At 54.2% G+C, this 20,466-nt stretch overlaps 6 protein-coding genes across 6 annotated transcripts; 3 read left to right on the top strand and 3 right to left on the bottom strand.

Annotated features, from left to right (window-relative positions):
• Window positions 1-3,050: 3,050 nt before the first annotated feature.
• PHYSODRAFT_335447 (hypothetical protein) lies at window positions 3,051-5,481 on the top strand (the record flags this gene model as incomplete). The annotated part of the gene is made up of 5 exons (XM_009532835.1): window positions 3,051-3,145; window positions 3,222-3,310; window positions 3,351-3,532; window positions 4,329-4,653; window positions 4,739-5,481. The coding sequence occupies 5 exons, from the start codon at window positions 3,051-3,053 to the stop codon at window positions 5,479-5,481; spliced, it is 1,434 nt and encodes a 477-aa protein (XP_009531130.1).
• A 7,035-nt stretch (window positions 5,482-12,516) lies between these two features.
• On the bottom strand, window positions 12,517-13,091 carry PHYSODRAFT_512200 (hypothetical protein; the record flags this gene model as incomplete). Its single annotated transcript, XM_009532834.1, has 3 exons — window positions 12,517-12,666; window positions 12,699-12,791; window positions 12,891-13,091. 3 exons carry the CDS (start codon window positions 13,089-13,091, stop codon window positions 12,517-12,519), a joined length of 444 nt encoding a protein of 147 aa, XP_009531129.1.
• Window positions 13,092-14,231: 1,140 nt separating this feature from the next.
• Window positions 14,232-14,777, top strand: PHYSODRAFT_513583 (hypothetical protein; the record flags this gene model as incomplete). The annotated part of the gene is made up of 1 exon (XM_009532833.1): window positions 14,232-14,777. A coding segment is annotated over one exon (546 nt), but the record flags the coding sequence as incomplete, so codon positions are not given.
• Window positions 14,778-14,978: 201 nt separating this feature from the next.
• Window positions 14,979-15,524, bottom strand: PHYSODRAFT_286671 (hypothetical protein; the record flags this gene model as incomplete). The annotated part of the gene is made up of 1 exon (XM_009532832.1): window positions 14,979-15,524. One exon carries the CDS (start codon window positions 15,522-15,524, stop codon window positions 14,979-14,981), a length of 546 nt encoding a protein of 181 aa, XP_009531127.1.
• Window positions 15,525-18,247: 2,723 nt separating this feature from the next.
• On the top strand, window positions 18,248-18,931 carry PHYSODRAFT_513477 (hypothetical protein; the record flags this gene model as incomplete). The annotated part of the gene is made up of 1 exon (XM_009532831.1): window positions 18,248-18,931. The coding sequence occupies one exon, from the start codon at window positions 18,248-18,250 to the stop codon at window positions 18,929-18,931; it is 684 nt and encodes a 227-aa protein (XP_009531126.1).
• Window positions 18,932-19,168: 237 nt separating this feature from the next.
• Window positions 19,169-20,307, bottom strand: PHYSODRAFT_511391 (hypothetical protein; the record flags this gene model as incomplete). The annotated part of the gene is made up of 6 exons (XM_009532830.1): window positions 19,169-19,414; window positions 19,491-19,572; window positions 19,637-19,780; window positions 19,847-20,010; window positions 20,084-20,149; window positions 20,260-20,307. The coding sequence occupies 6 exons, from the start codon at window positions 20,305-20,307 to the stop codon at window positions 19,169-19,171; spliced, it is 750 nt and encodes a 249-aa protein (XP_009531125.1).
• Between the last annotated feature and the right edge of the window lie 159 nt (window positions 20,308-20,466).

Raw genomic sequence — 20,466 nt, 5'->3', positions numbered from 1 at the left:
ACTAACGCAGTGCCCCAGGGGCAAAAATGCCGATTTTACAATAATTAAAAGATTCGGAAGACGTACTCACTCACGGATTGATGATCGCGTTATAGATATAGAGTGTAACAACATCCAGGTGTATTTTCTAACCGTAGATACAGTACTGACCGCAACACATGCTGCGTTCCTCGACTCAAAGGAAGATGTGAGTCACGGCAACTCGACGGTGATCCTTTTGCATGTGCTTTGTCTTACTGTATGCACAGAAAAAAAATCGTATCCACCAAATGATGATCGCAAGGCGTTTCAAACTTCAAATAATATTACACTTACAGTAGAATAAAAAGAAATACAATTGTTAATTTCCTTTTATTCTACAGAACATGTTCAGTACTGATTACCTATGATATCACCTTCTATATGTTATGTCATACACCCCCTAATTGACCGATCACAGGCCTTTCGGAAAGATTGGTGTGCACTGCCATTTTTTTATGATGACTCACTTGATATTTGTATTGAAACGCGTTTTCTATGAATTTGCTTGGCTAGCCAGGGCACCGAAATATCGACTCGATAGAGTTCGCTGAAGTGTATGGCATAATATAGGTAATTCGGTAATGCCACCAGCACGTTGAACAGCTGACGCCTACAGCCAGTTTGATACTAACACGTACTGTAAACGTAAACTAGACCACAGAAATTCCAATAAGGTAGTTTACTTGCAGACTGATGACTCCACCGCAGAATGTACAGGGGTAAGCAGAGAGTTGAATCGATTGGTGGCCATCTACACTACAGCTCCCGACTTTGGTCGATGTTGTCCCGCATTTCTCAAATATCCCTCAACCGACCATCTCCTACAGCAGTGCGACGAACCACATATTCTCGAAGCAATACGCTGCTCTACCGAGCCCTCGCGGTTTTCTGCGTGTCCGTGCAGATTGCCGAGGCAACGAATGCTACGAAACGCCCGCTAAACGGGTGGCATCCGTGCTCTGAGATCACCTTCTCGAACACAACCACCGGAGAGCGGCTAGAATCTGAAGATGCCGAGTGCGCGATGTACCCCGCCCCGTTGTTTTACCCTGATATCTGTGTGGCACCCAAGACGGCGCGTCCGAAATGTTGACATTTTCGTGAAGTCCATTCCTGCCTCGTCTGGAAATCCCGCGACGGCTTCGAATGCTTGGATAATTCCCGGTGGACCGGGCGACACCTCCGTTATCAGTAAGTTTGCTCATTCTTTTCGTCTAGAGATAGCTCCCCCGTAACATATTGACGCTAATGCCATATTGCTGTTTTGTTTTCTCAGTGGAGGAGATGATGAGGGAACTTCACGAGCGCCTGCAGGGGATAGTCACCGTGTACACCATGGGTCATCGCGGCACTGGCCGCAGCACCCCATTCGAGTGCGTCGCGTCGCATGCGACGACGTCTGGGTCTCCGTCGCGGGGGGGGGGGGGGGGGGGGTGCTCTTGACACATCGGAAGTTCCGTTCTGCGCGAAAGACTTGCACACCAAGTTCGGAGACCTCGTCGCGTTCTCGGTAACCAGTGCTGCGTCGGATATCGCCTCATGTATTGCCCAGCACTCGACTGGAGGGAGCTCGTTCATGTGCGGAGAGAGCTACGGTACCGCATTGCTTGGACGCCTCATGCATCTCAATCCAGTCAGCGTCAAGGGATACATCCTTGATGACCTTGCGACAACTGCGGGGACATCTCCTGACAACTTTCAGTATTTTTCGAAGTGGGATCTCGACGGGGTGAAGTCGATGAATATTTCCTAGGGCTCTGCGCCCTAGACAGCGAGTATAAGACCTACTTCCCGTCCGGCAATCTGTCACTCGCGCTCCGTAATCTGCGCACGAAGCTGGACAACGATCCCAACTCAACCTGCGCCACGTTGGTGTCCACCAGGGTGGAAAACAGCGCACCATCCAGCATTCTCCGAACCACATTCGCTGTGCTGATGAAATAGGCAACTATGTGGACGCTCATCCCCCCACTTGTGCACAGGCTGACTCAGTGCAATGCGAAGTTTCCGGCGAGTGCAGCGAGAAGGAAACGTGTTTTTCGGGTTCGCCGTGGCAAGCTCGTCCATGTCCATGACGCTGACGATCGAGTACATAAGGAAAGCGTGCAGGCAGCGGCTGAGGAGCTCGACTGCGGTGTCCACGAAACCGCTGTCCAAGATTAGTTCCACGGCGCTGCCGACGGCCTCACCGGAGGGTGTTTTTGTCCTTCTCGTCGGTTGCGAGGCAACTCCCCTGGGTGCAAGGGTACATTCTCGGTAGTGTTAGTGAGGTCGGTAGTTTCAGAGTAGTTCATTCCGTCTTCTGCCGCGTCGAAGCAAGATCGAACGAAGCAAGGTCCGACCAGCAGCAAGAACAAGTGCGCGCTCGAGGCCACGAACGTCTCGGCCAGCGCCAGCACATTAGGCACCCGCCACACCAGTCCCTGGGGCGACCTCAGTCTGCCTTGATACGCAAGATGTAATGGGCCTACTTTGGCCCACTACTTTAGTTTACACGTGTGGCTTGTATGTGAGGAAGCGTAGCCTAGTTTAAATAAGAGTTAATTATACTCGGGCCTCCGAGTATAGATTAATCTAAATAAACGATCCAAATAATGTTTTTGGGTTAAAATGAGAACTGCTATTTTTGTTTTATGTTTCTGACTTCCTCTAAATGTAATATTCTACGATAAGAATCTGCCAACGGCTGGTTGGCAGAATTCCAATGCTATGCATGTCGCTCATTGGCTAAGAGATGCTGGTCTCAGCCAATAGGAATCCTAAGTCGCTATGGACCACCCGTCGTGATGGTCGTAAATGTATATAGCATTTGGTGTGTCTACACCAAGGTCGAGAAAGTCTTTCGAACCTCTAACAGACGTCGTATCTGTTAGCGTTACAAGTGACGGTAGCCACTTGTGCGTGTAACCCTGTTACACCATCCCCCCCCCCTCAAGGTTAGACGCGCCGAGTCACGGCACGTCAATCAGGAAATTGACCATTCGTCAATTCTTCACGTTGGGAGAAAGAAAACTCGAGCTCATTCCGCAATGAGCTCGCCTCAGAAGAAGACTGACGCTGCAGCAGAGGGGAAGTCCTCCGCCGGGATAGAGACTCTCTCTATCCCCGAGTCTCAAAGCAAAGCGTGACGCTCTTGCTACCACGGCTACGGCGGGGACAACTCAACCAGAGATTGTCCTCGAAGGTTCTTCTGTAGTCAGCGACGCCGTCGACGACGAAGACGACGACGTGGAGGTGGAAGAGGGCGAGGCCTCTTCCAGCAAGCGCAAGGAGTCTATCGACAGCGATAGTCTCGACCCGGCATGCCGGGTCGAGACGCCCTCGTGAAGGAGACGATTCGGACGCTTCGAGCTCGAAGCGTTCGCGCGGCGAGAGCGACACTCCGCTCTCTGCTGCTGGGGCTTTAAGCTCCCCGCGTGAGGTGGTGCCTTCAAGTTGTACGCGCGCTGCTCAGGCAGCGCGCGATCCGTGGACGCCGTCTGCGTCAGAGATCGCAGACCATGTGGGTATGGTGGAGTCCCTCTGATAAAAACTAATAAACTCCCACACGTGTCCTGCCACGCAACTACGGGGGGGGGGGTTACCCCTGCAAGCCAAATACCCAAAGACAACGAGAACTAGTCCCGAGATCTCTAGGCCTCACCTTGTGTACCCTTGTAGCAAGACTCGGATCTTTATCTAGCGTAATTCCTAGAAGACGTGTAATATGAAGGGGTGAATATGGGGTTCCTTACACTTGCAGGCAGAGACTTAGGTTAACTCTGTCGCGGATGCACTTGTACAGCGAGGTAACGCTTCCCACTGTACAACAACTTGTTGTACAATATATACGAGATCTACTGGAGATCTCCTGCCGCAGCTAGTCTGCGGGTCCAAACCAAAGTGCGAGACGCACACCAATACCTTACTAAACCGTTTAGAGTGTCCTACTGTCGAACACTGAGCGCTGATCTCCTGAGTCCAGACAATGCAACACACTACGCTACTAGAAGGTTACCGGGGAGGCCAAATCAATCCAGAACCCCGAGTACACTTCGCAAGTAGGTAGGAAACAGTCACAGTACACACGTAGGCGCTAACCGCACAACACAAAGACTAATATGAAGAAGTACCTTGTCTCGTTGTTGGAAATTCTGAACTGAACTGCCTATCTACGGGCGGCTCGTCTGCCGGCCAACCAACCAACCAGTATGCTGCACGCCTTTACCTCATGACGTCATCTGCTGTCTCCGTGCGGTGTCATCGTCCTTGTTACGGGCATCCCCGTTCTGGATCTCCGTAAATACGCCATCGGGTTTCGTAATCAGTCGCCGGCCTTCTATACGGGACACCGAGCTAGGGTGTCCCATAATTCAAGTGGCTCACTCTCGGGTCACCTTCGGGTAACCTCCGGGTCCATCGCCTCACAATCCTTCAACCCGCATTACGACATGGGCAACACTGTGCCTCCAAACGAAATCCCGCTGTACGTATGCAGCGGTATCTACGACGATGCTGTTGCGGAGGAGCAGCACCTTGATCCGTTAACGAATCAAAGGCGCGACTACTACATTGGGCTCTTTCACAAGCTCCGGTACTTCTCCAGCAAGAAGACCTCTTCTCGCAGCAAAGTGCCTGAGTGGCAGGCACTTTGTCTTAGAATGCTTTTGTTGAGAACTTCAACAAGAAACCGGCTGCTTACCGCGAGCGGGTTAAGCATGCCCGTGAGCGCTTCGAGACATTCTCGACGCGCGGGCGGCTGGAGCAGCTCCACAGATCCTCTGTGGACGCTGGTATTCCATGCGCTGCACGTTGTGTCTTCCGGGTGCGGCGCGCTTGAGCGACCGCGACCTAAACGGGTACACGACGATTCGTGTAACTGCGAGTCTCAAGGATCGCCGTGCCAAGTTCTTGGCACGTGAGGAACGCGACGATCGTGGGACCTCGGGCGCTGTAGGTGACCGCAGCGCTCGCACTACCTTCGCGTCGGCAGTGCGTGGTGAGCTTCGTACGCCCTCACCAATTCCCGAACGTCCTGCAGCAGGACGTCCCGTGGCTCCCATGTATCTTGGTGGGGCGGAAACCCTCTCCAACGAATACGATAAAGAACCGGCTGCCGGTTCGTTTTCGGGATACTATGGTTCACAATACGCTCAACAATCCAGCGTGTCGAGCCGCGGGCGTCGCGGATCGGAGGCGGCGGTGGTGGGAACACGCCCCGGGTATGGTCAACCTGGGGTTGACCTTGGCCCGACGCTCGAGGAGCGGGTCGCTGCTGTGGAACAGCATCAGAGCCGGGAGTTCGCCGCTCTGAAGCAGGAGGTGGCGATCCTGAGGGCTCAAGTCGCTCAGGCCTCGCAGACCGCGTCGGACATCTCTGTCGACGTGGGAGGTCGCGTCGCACGCTTGCCCCAGCGCCTTCACGCACTGAAGCAGAGGTTCGCTCCCGCTGGGGCTTCCGCTTCGGGCCAGCCGAGCTAGGTGGCTCGTGCTGCAGGTATGGCTTCAGCCGCCCGACGTAGAAGGTCGGATGGAGGCGCATGCTAGATGGAATATCTAGCGTGTAGGCGTTGCCATGCCGTGCCAACACCGTGAACGGCCTGATGAAGCGCGGAGCGAGCTTGCTCGCCCCGAAGTCGGAAACTGCATGTTTAGGCAGGTTATGAGTTGCTAACAAAACCAATGAACCCTTCTTGAATTCATTAGTGTTGCCCCTACCAACATTGTCTGCGTTCAGCTTCTGTCGGTCGACAGAAGCTGCGATAGCGTCTTGGACAAACCGAATGACGGCTTGTCTGCGCTGCACGAAGTTGATTGCGCCCGAGCTGAACTCGTTCAGCTCGTTTCTAGCAGTAAGTCCGGCCTCTGCGTTCGTCTTCGCGGTGTCTGTGCCCTGCACAGACGCGTGCTTCTTGTTCTTCTTGCGCGTAGTCGCGGCTGACACTGTGCAAGTGTCAGCGGCATTCTGCAGCTGGTGCGTTGCAGTCGTAGATCCTCCCCCACTTAAAGAAGGAGCCACCATCCCGAGTAGACTCGGGAGGCGTGGATGCCTGATGGCATTCATGTAGAACGGTGTATGCCCGGTCGAGGCATGCACCGAGTTGTTGATGGCGAACTCCGCCATCGGCAGGCACTCGCTCCAGTGTTGGAACGAGTAAGCGTAGCTCTTAAGCACGTCTACGAGCACGCGGTTCACGCGCTCGGTCTGCCCGTCCGTCTGCGGATGGTCCGCAGTCGACATCGAAAGTTGACTCCCATACTTCTTGCCAAAGGTGTGCAGTGAAGCGCGGGTCTCGATCCGACACAATGTCGATCGGCATGCCATGGTGTTTGAACACCATGTCAACGAACAGACGCGCCGTCTTCTTCGCAGTCACTTCAGCGGGTACCGCAGCAAGATGTACCATCTTGCTGAAGCGGTCAGCAAAGACCACAACGCCCGTGTTCCCCTGGCTGTCCGGGGGAAGACCGAACACGAACTCCAAAGACATGGACTGCCAACACTCCGATGGAGTCGGCAGTGACTGCAAGGGAGCCTGCGCGAAAGGCGCAGGCTTCACACGTTGACATACCTCGCAAGCACGGACGTACTTGCGCACCCATTTGCACTGGTGGGCCCAGTAGAAGTCTCGCGTGAGAAGAAGGTATGTCTTCTCACGGCCCGGATGCCCCGCAGTCGGTGCATCGTGATACTCGTACATGATCCTGAGTCACAGGTCATGGTCATTGGGCACGACAATGCGGTCCGCGTTGTCGTCGACTGCACTATAGAGTAATAACCCGTCGTGCACACCGTTATCGGGTGCACGAGCACGAAGATGCTTCGGCAACTTCTGAGGAGCTTTGTCAGAAGGCGCTGAGCCGTAGGCCAGCAAGAGCTTCGCGTCCGCGTCGTGCGCGTACGCGATCTTCACGTCGTCCAACAGTGACGACGTTGGGGTGCTCGATCGCATGGCGTCAATGGCATTGACATCGGCATCAGTCGTGGCGTAGTCAGGTCGACGCGAGAGCGCGTCGGCCACCACATTGAGTCTTCCGGGTTTGTACTCAACCCGGAAGTTATACTCTGCGCAGAATGAGAGCCATCTCGCCATCCGTTGCGAGATGTGCGGCGCCTTCACAGCCGTCCGTAGTGACGCGTGGTCCGTATAGACCACGAACGGTTTGCTTCCGAGTAGATACACTCGGAACTTCGCGAGTGCGTACTTCATGGCAAGGAGTTCCTTGTCATGTACCGGGTAGTTGCGCTCAGCTGGCTTCAGCTGACGCGATTGGTAGTAGACGACACGATCACGGCCCTCGTGATCGTGCTGCATCAACGCACATCCGATTGCGAAGTCGGATGCGTCACACCCAACGTGGAATGGGCGATCTTGGTCGGCCACCGCCAAGATCGGCGCCTCAGTCAAGCCCCGCTTGACTGCATCGAAGGCCTGCTGACACTCAGCAGTCCAAACGCACTCGGCGTCCTTCTTCAGGAGCTGTGACAGTGCCCGCGTAGTCCTTCACGTACTTGCAGTACGTGGCCAAGCCAAGGAACTGCCGCAGTTCCTTGACGTTCGACGGCGTCGGACACTCATTGATCACTCTGACCTTCTCAGGGTCAGGGCGGACACCGTTCTTCCCGACGAGACACCCGAGCACGGGTATCTCGCTCGCCCCGAAGATGCACTTCTTCAGGTTCGAATGGAGCTTGTGCTTGCGCATGAGCGCAAGCAGCTTCCGGAGATGCACCTTGTGCATCTCAACATCGCTCATCCCGTCCGCAGCCCGGCTGTGGACGAACACATCGTCGAAGTAGCTCGGTGCGAAGTCGCGCACCGAGCGCAACAAGTGCGGCACGCACCTGTTGAAGGTCGCAGGGGCGTTCTTCAGACCCTGCGGCATCACTAGCCACTCCCAGAGCATGCCGATCGGCGTGCTCACAGCCGTGAGAGGGATATCGCTCTCACGCATGAGGATCTGATAGAACCCATCGCGCAGATCAAGAGCACTGTAGATAGTGCTCCTGGCCATCGAATCGATGATGACATCTTTTCGCGGTATCGGTGTCTGCGCCGGTATCGTCGCATCGTTCAGCTTATTGTACGCATGAACGATGCGCCAACCGCCCTGTGGCTTCTTGATACAGACCGTCGGAGCACTGTGCGGGGATTTCAATTCCCGCACTTGTCCAGCTTTGCGACGACTCTCAAAGAAGTCGTCGATCGCCTTGACCTGCTCTCGCGGCAGTGGCCACTGCCGCGTGACACAGTACTTCGTCCCCTGCACGAGATCAATCTCGTGCTGGACGCCCTTATCCTGCGGAAGCTCCGCAGGAATCTCTTCCGGAAGTACGTCCGCGTACTCCCGTAAGATCTCGTAGTAGGGACTCGTTGAAAACGAGTCCCAGCTCTGCTCTTCAAAGCGCTCCTTCTTCGTCTTCGCGCTGAGAGTGTCCTCGCTCTCAGTGGTGGTCTCCATGAAGAACTGCCTTAGTTCTTCATTCTCGCTCTTCGTTCTCTCGGCGTCCGAGAGAATGCATATTTGCTCGATGCGTCCATCATGCAAGTCACGCGCGAAGTGCGTCCAGCTCATGACTGGAAGCGAAGTCAACTCCGACGCTTGCGTCGGAGGGTTAGCGAGAGTCATCTCCCTGTACCGGAACCCGGCACAGGTACGCGTCAAGACGTTCAACGTCTCGACGTCCGGCTTCTCAGCCTCCGTCTGCCCGGCAGACATTCCTTGTAGCGTCTCGGCCCCAGGCCGAGACTTGCGCAGCGATCTTCGCATGCGCCGTCTTCTTGTTTTGCGGGGCCCGGCTCCGCTTGGTTCTTGACCTCGTCCAGGCCCAGCCGTGGACGGGTGTTCTTCTTTAGTACCGCCGGCGGGTTCATCCCGCGGGCGAGCGACTTCAAGCCCGGCTGCACGACAGCATGCAAGTTTTTCCGGTGTGGGACGTTTGCAACCGTCCGCACCGCCTGCAGCGTCGGCTCCCGGAGCCGACACGCCATCTTTACCTCGACGCCTGTTATTGGCGGAGCCCTCCATTACGGAGGGTGCGTCGGCTCCCCGAGCCGACGAATCAAATTCACCCAAGCCATCGACTCCCGGGGTCGACGGCGTTACGTCACATTGGCTCTTATTATTGGCCAGACCTGATCCAATCAGATTCGCGTCAGCCTCCACGGCTGAGGCGTGTGACTCGCCTGCGTCATCCGTGCCCCTTGAGGTCGGAGACTCTTCCTGATTCGCTGAAAAGCGGGTGTCGACCTCCGAGGTCAACACATTTCCTTCATTATCTGTCGGCGGTAACGCCGACGATAGCTGATCTTGCGCGCGCGCCCAGGGCGCTCTGGGACAGCGGCATTAGGCGCTGTCTCGAGTGGGGAGTCGCGCGCACCTGTCGGTGCGTGCGTAGCGGCAACAGGGCCATCGCTCACTGTTCCGCTGTCCCAATCGATGACCGGATCATGCCGTGCAAGCCACGGCATGCCCAATACACTGTCAAACTTATCGTCCAGATCCAGGACGATAAAGGTCTTGACAAATGCTTGATCTTCATACGTGAAGCGCACGCGTACCATGCGCTACTCGGTCTTTACGATGGCACCCGTTGCCAGTCGCACTTCCAACATACTTCGAGGTATCTTTAAATCCTCGAAGTCAAGCCTTGATAGACTTCGCAGTCGAACAAAATTCTTCGACGCGCCAGAATCTACCAAAGCACGGAGAGAGCCGCTTGCTCCCATCGAGTTCACGTTCAGGATGACAAGGTCAGGCTTGTCATCTTGGATCTTGCAGTGAGATGAACCTCACTGGGGGCTGCAGTCCTCAGTGTCGCGTGTCCAAGGTCGACACGCGGAACTGCATTACGAGTAGGGCGCCCCGCGCCTACTGGCGTCCAGCGTTTTTTGTTTGGTTGCGACGGTGCCCGGCACCGCCGCGATAGCCATCCTGCTGGCGCACGGGGGCCGTGCACTCCCAAGCAAAGTGACCGATTCTACCGCATCGGTAGCATCGCACATTGTTTCCGTGCGACTGCTGGGGTCCAGCAGTTGCAGCGCTCGAGAGGTCCATGGGTTCTGGGCCTCCTGTCCTCACTATCGGGCGAGGCTGTGGCCTTGGCGCATGTGCATGCAGCTTAGCCTGCCGCAGGCTAAACTCTTCCTGCATTGCAAGAGTGATTGCAGCTTCGAGAGTACTCGGGTACTCACGGAAGAGATAGGTCTTCACAGGCCCATCTCTCAGCCCCTTCATGAACGTGACGACCTTGGTCTCCTCGTCGATCGGATTGGTCACGATGTTTGAGACCAAGTACCGTGCTCTCTGAGCGTAAGCATGGACATTATGCTTGCCCTTCTGCAGGTCGAGGAACTCCGCCCTCGACCGGAACTCGTTTTGCGGTGGCTCAAACGCTTGTATGAGCTATTCCTTGAAACCCTCGTACGTGCTAAAGCACGTAGGATCCGAGAGTCGGCGTCCATACGCCCAACTTCTTGCACGTCCGCCAAGACATGACATGGCGAACGCAACCTTCGACAACGGGTCGATGATACGAACGGAGGAGAGGTTCACCCTCTCTTCCGACATAGTTACTCACATTGAGCTTTAGCGATTGCGCGCGTGGTGTCGTCCCGGACGACACCGCGGTAGTAGCAGCAACATCGCGTTGCTCCTTCAGGATGAAACCCAGAGCGACACCGTGTTGCTCTGTCGGCGTTAGCGTACGCAGCATCGTAGCTACAGTCGCCTCACCAATGACTGTTGACAGTCGTTGGAGGGCCTCCCACTCTGGATCCGACAGGTGGGGACAGTCAGCGCGTGCAATGTGAGTTGCAGGCGTAGTGGAGCTTTCCATGGGCAACTCTGTAACCATGGGAAGGTTCTCAGCTCCTCGTTCGTGCGGTGACGTACGAACTCAGGTAGTCGGTCGTTGGACGGACTACAAAGTGCTACCAGGTGTAATGGGCCTACTTTGGCCCACTACTTTAGCTTACACGTGTGCGTGTGTATGTGAGGAAGCGTAGCCTAGTTTAAATAAGAGTTAATTATACTCGGGCCTCCGAGTATAGATTAATCTAAATAAACGATCCAAATAATGTTCTTGGGTTAAAATGAGAACTGCTATTTTTGTTTTATGTTTCTGACTTCCCCTAAGGGCCTGGTCGGGGAACGCTCGTCTCGGCTTTCGATCGTCTTAGACGATGTGGCGACATTTTTTTCTTCTGTTTGATTGGCCAGTTATTAGCTCGATCGGCTAGGTTCATCGTCTCCAGACTGACCAATCTGAGACGACTAAATCACCAGTCTCACTTTGCAGACGAGCGTCTTCACTGCGTTTCGATGGTGCAGAGCGAAAGCATCGTTGCTGCAGTTGCTGCAGTTGCTGCGGCCACAGGAGCTCTCGCGACGGCGGTCCACACCGCTGTGTGGGCAATTTCGATCCCAAAGCAGAACATCCTTACCCTGACACCGCTAGAGTTTGAGGCTATGCTTTACGACGCGGTCTACGACGAGTGGTTTCGACAGAATCTCAGGTGTAGCCAAGCTACGTTTCTACGGCTTTGTGGTGTTCTGCGTCAGGAGCTGAAAGATTTTGAGCTAGATCGATTTATGAAGGAGCACTCTTTTGAGGAGAAGGTTGCTTGTTTTCTTTTTTTTCTCGGCTCGCAGGGTGGCTATAGAGAAACTACGGCTGCGTTTGCAATTTCGAAGTCCTGGGCTATCGACGTGATCGGTATATTTCTCAAGGTTTTACGCCGGTCGCTGCGCAAGTTCGTTCATTTTCCGCTGCATGCTCATGAATGGACCCGAGTTCATGGTAAATTCCAAGCGAAAGGTGGAATTCCAGGAGTGGTAGGCGCGATAGACGGCTCTCTAGTGGAGATTAACAGGCCCGAGGACTTTGAGGGATACTATTGTCGAAAGATGTTCCCAGCGCTAAATGTGCAGGCTGTTGTTGACGACAAAATGCACTTTACTAGCGTGGAGATTCGGCCGGGCTCGTGGTCTGACAAAAAAACATGGCGTGCGTCTACTTTAGGCTCCAACTTCAAAGACTTTTTTGCCAACGGGGACCCACTTTTTAGGATATGCAGGATATGCTATTAGTCCGGCTATCATGACGCCGTTCATGGAAAATGATGGAGCCGGTTTGACACGCAAGCAGCTACGCTACAATTATCTGCATTCCCGAACTAGGATGACAGTCGAGTGTGCTTTTGGACTCTGGAAAGGTCGCTTCAGAATTGTTAACTGCTGCATTAACACCAAATGCGTCGAGAAGGCTGTGGATATTGTGGCTGCAACGATGGTTCTCCACAATATTTTGTTGGGTTTGAAGGATGACACTTCTTTCGAAGATGATGATGACGCGCGGGTGAACTTCGATGAAGAGGAAGATTTTGTTGTAACTGGGAACAACTCTGAGATGACTGCGAGCGTTCTAAGAGATGTTGGTTGGAGAAAACGTGAGTCCATTTTGGCTTTTACCGAAGCTTTTGAGCTAGTCTAGAAAACGTGGGTAGCTAGATTTTAATGGTCGCGGCGAATCAAATCCAGTAGCTCTCGAATCGCTTCATTCTGCACTCGAAGTCGCTCGCTCTGAGCTTGAATTTCCGACAAGAGTTGCTCGGTTTGGGCATGAGCCCGCTCACTTTGCTCGCGGAACAGCTCGGTCTGTTGCTGCACATGTCTTCGGCACCCCCATTTCGGACTGTAGCAAGTCCTTGGCCGAAAGCTTCTAGCCCTTCGCTAAACCCTTTAGCAACCGCACTCAAACCCGCCTCCACACACTCCCCCTGGGTGCGCTTCTGTCGCTTATTAGACGACCCCGTGGAGCCAGACATGGTGCGGGGCGTTGGAGATTGAGGAGGGGGAGGTGAGGCAGGTGTGGCGAAGGCAGCGACGTCGGCTCTCGCAGCGTCACCAGCAGCAGCAATTGTATCCGGGTCCTCCGTGCTAAGATGCGGTCGGTTGTTCATCCCCGTCGCATCACCCCAGTAGTCTTTCATGATGGAGTAGTGATTTGGGCGCCGCACGGGTCCGTCGTTGCCAGTTCGACCTTCTGCTTCCCGCACAGACGCCCACTTTTGCTTCATGTTCTTCATCTTTAAAAAATATTCACCGCACATCATGATTAATAACTTAGTAGTGGCTCATTCCGAAATATATTTTCACATTGTAGATATTTACCTTAGATTGACACTGCTGGTCAGTGAACACTTTGCTCTGGTTAACAGAGAGTGTTGATGCTAAGACGGCCCACGCATATTTGATGCGCTTGGTGTCCTTCGTGTTCTTGAAGTTGTCAGCTAACTCTGCGTAACGGAGGCGAAAGAACTCGATCACATCATCATCGCTCCATGATGCAGCTGGCCTGGTCGAAGCTCCTCGTCCTCCACGACCACCGCGACCTGCCCCGCGACCACCACCATACGGGGGTGCTCTCTCGACGCCGCTCCCGTTGGGGTCCGTGCCGCTTACGCTTCTCTCAGCAGCGTCTTCAGCTTCAGCGCCGCCCACAGGTGGAGTAGTAAGGGTGCCTTCCATGGCTGTGAGTTCTCGAGTGTGACGGTGCTGAGTCGAGCCGCTTGACACTCCAAAACTAAGACGGTCTCCAGCCAACCGACCACATCGGCTCGGTTCACCTTAGGGGTAGGCTTACCGGAGACGAGCGAGACTGAGACGATCATTCCCCGACCAGGCCCTAAATGTAATATTCTAAGATAGGAATCTGCGAACGGCTGGTTGGAAGAATTCCAATGCTATGCATGTCGCTCATTGGCTAAGAGATGCTGCTCTCAGCCAATAGGAATCCTAAGTCTCTATGGACCACCCGTCGTGGTGGTCGTAAATGTATGTAGCCTTTGGTGTGCCTACACCAAGGTCGAGAAAGTCTTTCGAACCTCTAACAGACGTCGTATCTGTTAGTTACAAGTGACTGTAGCCACTTGTGCGTGTAACCCTGTTACACAAGACAACCAGAGATTGGCCTCCTTAACCGCGGAATGAACTTCTCTGGTTTCCCCCACATGGATGCTTAGAAGGGCGAGAGGAAACGCAAACGACGTCAAGGTCCTGACCCAGTATTTCGATTTTCTCAGCACATACAGTGGGAAGACTCCGGACGATGTTCTGGTGGCGATCGGGCTTGGCAAAAACTCCCTTCTTTGAGAAAATAATGGTAAGATTTGGGTGAACCCGCTAGTCAACAGTGGGCCCGTGCCCGATACATTAAAGCGTACAACGTAAACGACGGCGAAGCGGAGAAACCCGTCAGAGCGACGATGGTCGAAGCGTTAACGCGGACATTCGGTGATGACCTCGTGGCCAAGATGATTCTTAGAGCGAAGGCAAACAAGGCAACACAGAGCGTTGCATCGAGATTGGAGTCTGCACAACTGGAAATGTGGCGGAGCAGTGAAAAATCTGTGGACGATGTGTACAAACGGCTACGGCTAGACCCTGAGCATCTAGTAGGTGACATCGCTGCCCATTCTGCCTTCGGCGTGTGGGTTTCATACGTGAATACCGTCAGCACAGCGAATCCCAGCAAGGCGTCCACCTTGCTGTCGACGTTCGAGTCGCGCTTCAAGGACCAACCTTTCAACCAAATTCTCCAATTGATCGTCAAGAAGTTCCACAGTAAGGAGAAGGCCGCTACCGCAATCCAGACGGAGAAGATTCGGGGCTACCTGGATATTCCACCACACCTTAATCAACTCATCCTGCACCTTGGCTGCGATGCTTCTGGTATTTTTCAAGTTCTTCGCCGTCTGGGCCATTTCAAATAGAGGACCACCATCCTTGTATAGCTTCACGAGCGACGGGACCAGTGGCACCGCTTGGTCAGGATACTTTGCGTTGAAATCGTCAACGTATTGGGCCCAAACGTCGAATTCACGGTTGGTGAGAATATTCCCTTTCGTCTCGCCACTCTTCATCAGGCGGAATGCATCGTCCGGGTCTTTTGCGGCGGCCAACCAGGGCTGCATCTACTCAGTCTGCAACTTCGTGGCGACATCCTTCGTTCTCGAAATCCTTTTGGCTTTGGTGATCAGGGTGTACAGGGTAGCGTCATCGTAGTGCGTAAGTAGAGTCGAGATCGCGGACGTTCCTACCGCGGGACTTTTTGCACTCAAGTCGTCGCCGGATGAGAGCCACTGAGTGAGCTTCTTGTAATTCCCGATAGAGAACAACGCGTCTCCAACCTTGTCGAGATTCAAGAGGGTGAAAGCGTCATCAGCGGAGTTTTCGGCGTTGAGCAGTTTCTGGAGCTTTTCCGGCGCTGCATTCGAAGCCGTGACCAAGGTCTGGACCTTCTCGACGATAGGGGCAGTCGGGCCCGCCCTCTCCTCGCCGCCGTCACCACCGACGCCGCTGACTCTCAGAAATCTGGTTGCATCGATACCAGTTTCGCTCACATAATCGGCACCAGCCCAGCTGGAAACGTTGGACACGAGGGCTGCGGAGCCTGTCACCGACGCAAAGTGCGCGATGACGATGAGGCTCGTCAAAACTCGCAAGAGACGGAGGCTCATCGATCGACCTGAGGGAATTCAGAAATGAGCGGACTGCCTACTGTACCGACAGCGCAGCCGTATGTGCTGGAGATCAAGTGTGTCTCGGGATTGCCATGTCAGGCGCAGTATTTTGCATTGGGGTTTTGTATACATTCGTCACCCCGCGATCACGGTGAACCCATGACCAAGTTCGAATGTAAGCAAGCCGATCATCATGCTGACGCGGTCTGTGGCTCTCTGGAGGCTAAGGTCTGCGCTCGATTGTCTCGATGGGGTACCCGAGCGCGTACGTATCGGGGGGCGGCTTCTGATTTTGGACGCAATGGTCCTTTCTGTATTGTGGCACTTTACACCGCATTTCGATCTCTCCGCGGCCATGATTCAGCGGCTTCAAGCGTTAGTCGAGCAATACCTCCTCACGCGACGAGGAGAGGTCAGCCGGCGGTTCGTCAAGCTAGCAAAACCTAGTATCTACCATGTGTCCTTTACCAGCGGTAGGCTGCAGATTCCTAGTCTTACGACTACAATTTCAACTCAGCGAGTGCTCTTATTTCAGCAGCGTTATTGGATGTCGCCGGCCGAGCTTTGGAAAGGGACCAGTACCGCTGTTCTGGATACTATACTCCCACGTGAACTACAACTTTCGCCATTTGACTTCCTCGGATGCCCATTCTCGCGGCGGCTACAAGTATTACCTTTTATGGAGATTCCGACGTGGTGGCAAAGATCCTGGTACATTTACGCATCCCTGTCTCACCTCCGGTCAACAGTGCAGGGCAACGACGGCTCTCTCCAAACAGCTTTACTGCACGCCGATGTGTGGCACAGTGCCCATCCCCAACTTCAACTCGAGTGGCAACCAGGCAAACGGAGCTCACTAATGAGTGAAGCAGGAGATCGAGAGATTTTCGGCTTGCTTTTGCGGCAGCTACGGGTTGTCGGTGCCATATGGATTTTTTTCCAAAACGTGGCCTACAGGCCCACAGTTTCTCAGTCGTTTCGTGTTGATCCTTCCCTAGTGGCCCCTGCGAATACGTGTGCAGCAACTCCAACTACTCTATCAAGATTTGAGTGTGCTCGTCACAGCGATCGTCGGTCCTGGTGAGGTTCCGTTCGGCCCCGCTCGCGTCACGGATATGGCTGCGCCGGTTGGACTTGCACAGACCGATTTGATTAACAGATTTCCCTGCTTGACGAAGCGTGATTTACGCCGAATGCTGGGCACCGCGACAGTGGCAATGAGGGACCATCCCATTGAGCACCATTGCGCAGGCGCGGTTCACGATACACTGGTTCGCGCCATTCACTCACTTAAAGATCTCAGACGCGTTGTCCTTCCGGTGTACGCTGACCTTCAATTTCGCCTCACTTGGATACTCCTTCCAACACGTTCACGCTTCTGGTTTTTGCAGCGTTTATCTTCCGACGCGTTGAATTGCGGGTATCCTGGGTGTTCGTCAGTTGAGACTGAACACCACTTGTTTTTCGACTGTCACCACGTTACTCCCTTGTGTCAATTCGTCACCAAGGACTGGAGTGCACTCATCGACACTATTTCCTGGGACCACGTGTGGCTCCCGACTGCGCCGACTTGGCCCGCGCGGGCTCATCTCCATGGCCACGAACTATCAATTCTCTGGATGATCCTTAAAAGTATCGCGATTCATGTTATCTGGACTGCACGCAACAATCATCAATGCGAGGGTCATCCTCCACTCCAAGCATCCACAGCTACCTATCGCGTGTATGCAATTTTCAGCGCCCATTTCCGTTCTTTACTCCGTTCTTCCGAAGATGCTACCTGCCAGCGGCTCCAAGAGTGTTTGCACGGGTTCCCAGCTTCGTCATGACTGCACCGTTTTGTCACGGCCCACCCTCGTCTGTTTGCTATACGAAGGCGCGCTTTCAACACAAACGCCGAGGAAGCTCTTCAAGCGCCACCCAGCGCTTCCGACACTTTAAGCTTGGACGTCACCCATACCTTACGTCTTTCTTAGCTCCATAGTCAGAACTTTGGTTGCTTATCGAGAAGTCATTAATCTGTAACAAGGATAACTTTACACCCCTTACCAGCCGATCACAGGATTGCAGCGATCGCAATGAAACTTTCATTTAAGAAAGTCTCGCAAAGACAAGACTTTCTGATTGGTTAAATACTTGTCGGTTTAGGACCAATCCCTGAGTTTTATTTTAAGCCAATCAGGAAGTAGATACTTTTGCAACCGAAGTTGAAGAGCTCAGTTATATTGTGGCTCTTCCAGGACAACTCAGTACGGAAGCCTCGTCCCAAGTCTGTCGCTCTCGAGAACCCTCTCGTCGAGAACACAATAGATTCGGACCGAGCTATGGACTACGGCGACGTAGCGGCCATGTTCAGCTCCAAGCAGTCGGCGCGCATCTTGCAGCAGCACCGCAGCAGCGTCGGCAGCGTCGACAACGACTCGGAGGCGCGCACGCTGACGGACTTCGAGGAGGCTAACGACACGCACAGTGTCCACAGCAATCACTCCAATTCCTCCCACCCATTGGCGGCTCGCAGCGAGCGCTCGAGGTCGATGACGGCCTCGCTGAGTCTTGAGGAGGTGCAGCAGCAACTCGCAGAGCTGAAGAACGCCCCAGCCCCGACCAAGGAGGAGATCGAGGCCATGCTCGCCCAGTTCTCGAGTGGATCGAGCAGCAGCGGCTCGGAGATCGGCGAGAGCTTCGACTCGTCCTCGGACGACGAGCCGGAGACTGTGATCATGAAAGTGCTCATCGTGGGCAACGCTCGCTGTGGCAAGACCAGCACCATCCGCAGATTCACGCAGGACGAGTTCAACGAGGAGTACGTGAGCACCATTGGGGCGGACTTTGTGGAGAAGATTATCGAGTATGATGAGCACTTGACCATCAGCTTGCAGCTGTGGGATATCGCGGGCCAAGACCGGTTTGCCAAGTTCACGCGCGGCTACTTCCGCGAGGCGAAGGGCGCTGTGATCGTGTGCGATATCACGCGCGCCAATACAATTGACGCGGTTGTGAACTGGAAGAACGAGATCGACACGTGCTGCAAAGACCTGAACGAAGGGGCGGAGATCCCCGTGGTGATGGTCGCGAACAAGAGCGACCTGCTGATGGACCCCATGGGCGCGCTGGATCTGGGTGTCAACATGCAGAAGTGCGTGGACAAGAACAAGATCGTTGAGTGGTTCCGCGCATCGGCCAAGAGCGGCGAGCACATTGGCGACGCGTTTCAGTGTCTAATTGACCGCATGGTGGTGGACCTCAGAGCTGAGAAGGAGGTGGAGAAGGAGAAGCAGCAAGCGGGTGACGACAAAAAAGAGGAGGAAGAGCCTGCACCACCGGAGATTATCCGACTTTCCCAGACGCCACCTCCGAAGTACAGAGCTGTCAAGCAACAAGGCTTCGCCTGTGATTGCAATTAGAGACAGCGCCAAGCGTTCTACCCAGTCGTGCACGATTTTCCCAGATGCATCAGCCCCAAGACACGACTGATAGAGACAATTTAGTGCCCAAGACCCAAGGAAGTCACAGCGACACCAAAGCACTCCGCACTAACCAACCTCATTTTTATTCCGTAAACCGATTCAGATTGAAATTCTTCGTGACACTCAGCTGTGTTACGGTCATTTCGTCGCTTCACTTTTATTCGGGCAGTCGCTCTACTGACGCGGGCGTTTGCGGCGCTCAGCAGCCAGAGTAGCAGTGCTGTGCAGAATCTCCTTGCCCTCGGACGGACGCTCGATGAAGTACGGGTCCAGGTCAACTGCAAAACGGCGAATCTTCTGCGAGGCCTCGTCGATCTTCTCGTCCGTCGTCAGAGCGGAGATCTCCACGAGCAGAGCCTCCACACGCAGATTTTCCAGATCCACCAGACGATACTCGTCCTTCTCGTCCTCATTTTCCAACTATGTACGGTCACAACAGCCACACATTAGCTCTAAACTGAATTGGTTCCTCGAGCAGTACTAGTATACCACTTACCGCCTTCATGCGCGTAGCTTCAATCGTGATACCATTCGGGAATTGCCATCGCGTGCCAAGTCTCATGTACCTGTAGCTGTGGCTGTAGCAAGTGGCATCACGTCAGCTTCAATTTAGAGCACAGCAACAAACACCGGTCATCTTACCGGAAGCCGAGCGTGCCGAGGAAAGATCGCACGTTCTGTCCAACCGAGACGGCGATCTGACTGCGGAACGGCACGCCCAATGGCGCACTCCCAACATGCTCCGACATCTTCTTACGCTCCCACCGCCCAATGTATCGCAGCTCCCTGCGACAGCAAGAGTGTCAGTAATTACACCGTGGTTCAAGCCTTTGCCGCATAGCAATCTCTCACCACTTCTGTCCTCCATCCGAGGGCATCTCCACCGCTTCTCCCTGGAATGTCGTGGAGCCGGAAAACACGTGACGCGCTCGCACTTCATAGTGCGGCACGCCCTGGATGTACTGCGGACACTTGTCGTCGAAGTTGTACACGTACTCCTTGTACGCAATGTCCTCCTGCCCATAACCACCCAGAAATACACAATCACTACTAAATGAACACAATAGCCGTATTCTGCAGTCGATTTACCTTGACGACGCTCTCGTCGCACAGCCCTCCGAGGCGCTCGACGAAGGAGGGGAAGTGTTTGAAGTTCTAGCCGCCATATCACCACCACCACAGCACCAATACCCGTTAAAATTAGTATACGCAAACAGCATTACCTTGTTATCAATAGCACATCGCCTAGACGCCGTCAGACGCACCACTTCGCCCTGCAGCACGCACTCGAAGCACTTGCCCGCCCGCGCCATGTTGTCTTGTGAGCTCCTTTGCAAAGTGGCAATAGTCGTCCCGATTGGTCGAATATTGCGACGTGTTTTAATTGGTTGAAAAGGGCCTTGTGCCGCTGGGATTGGTGGAAAAGCAGCGGCTGTGAGCCACAGCGCGCTCAGCTCTCCGCCCCATACATA

This window comes from Phytophthora sojae (genome assembly GCF_000149755.1).
Source record: "Phytophthora sojae unplaced genomic scaffold PHYSOscaffold_6, whole genome shotgun sequence".
NCBI lineage: Eukaryota > Oomycota > Peronosporomycetes > Peronosporales > Peronosporaceae > Phytophthora > Phytophthora sojae.
Note: the sequence above shows the minus strand (reverse complement) of the source record. Positions and strands in the feature narration are given on the sequence as shown.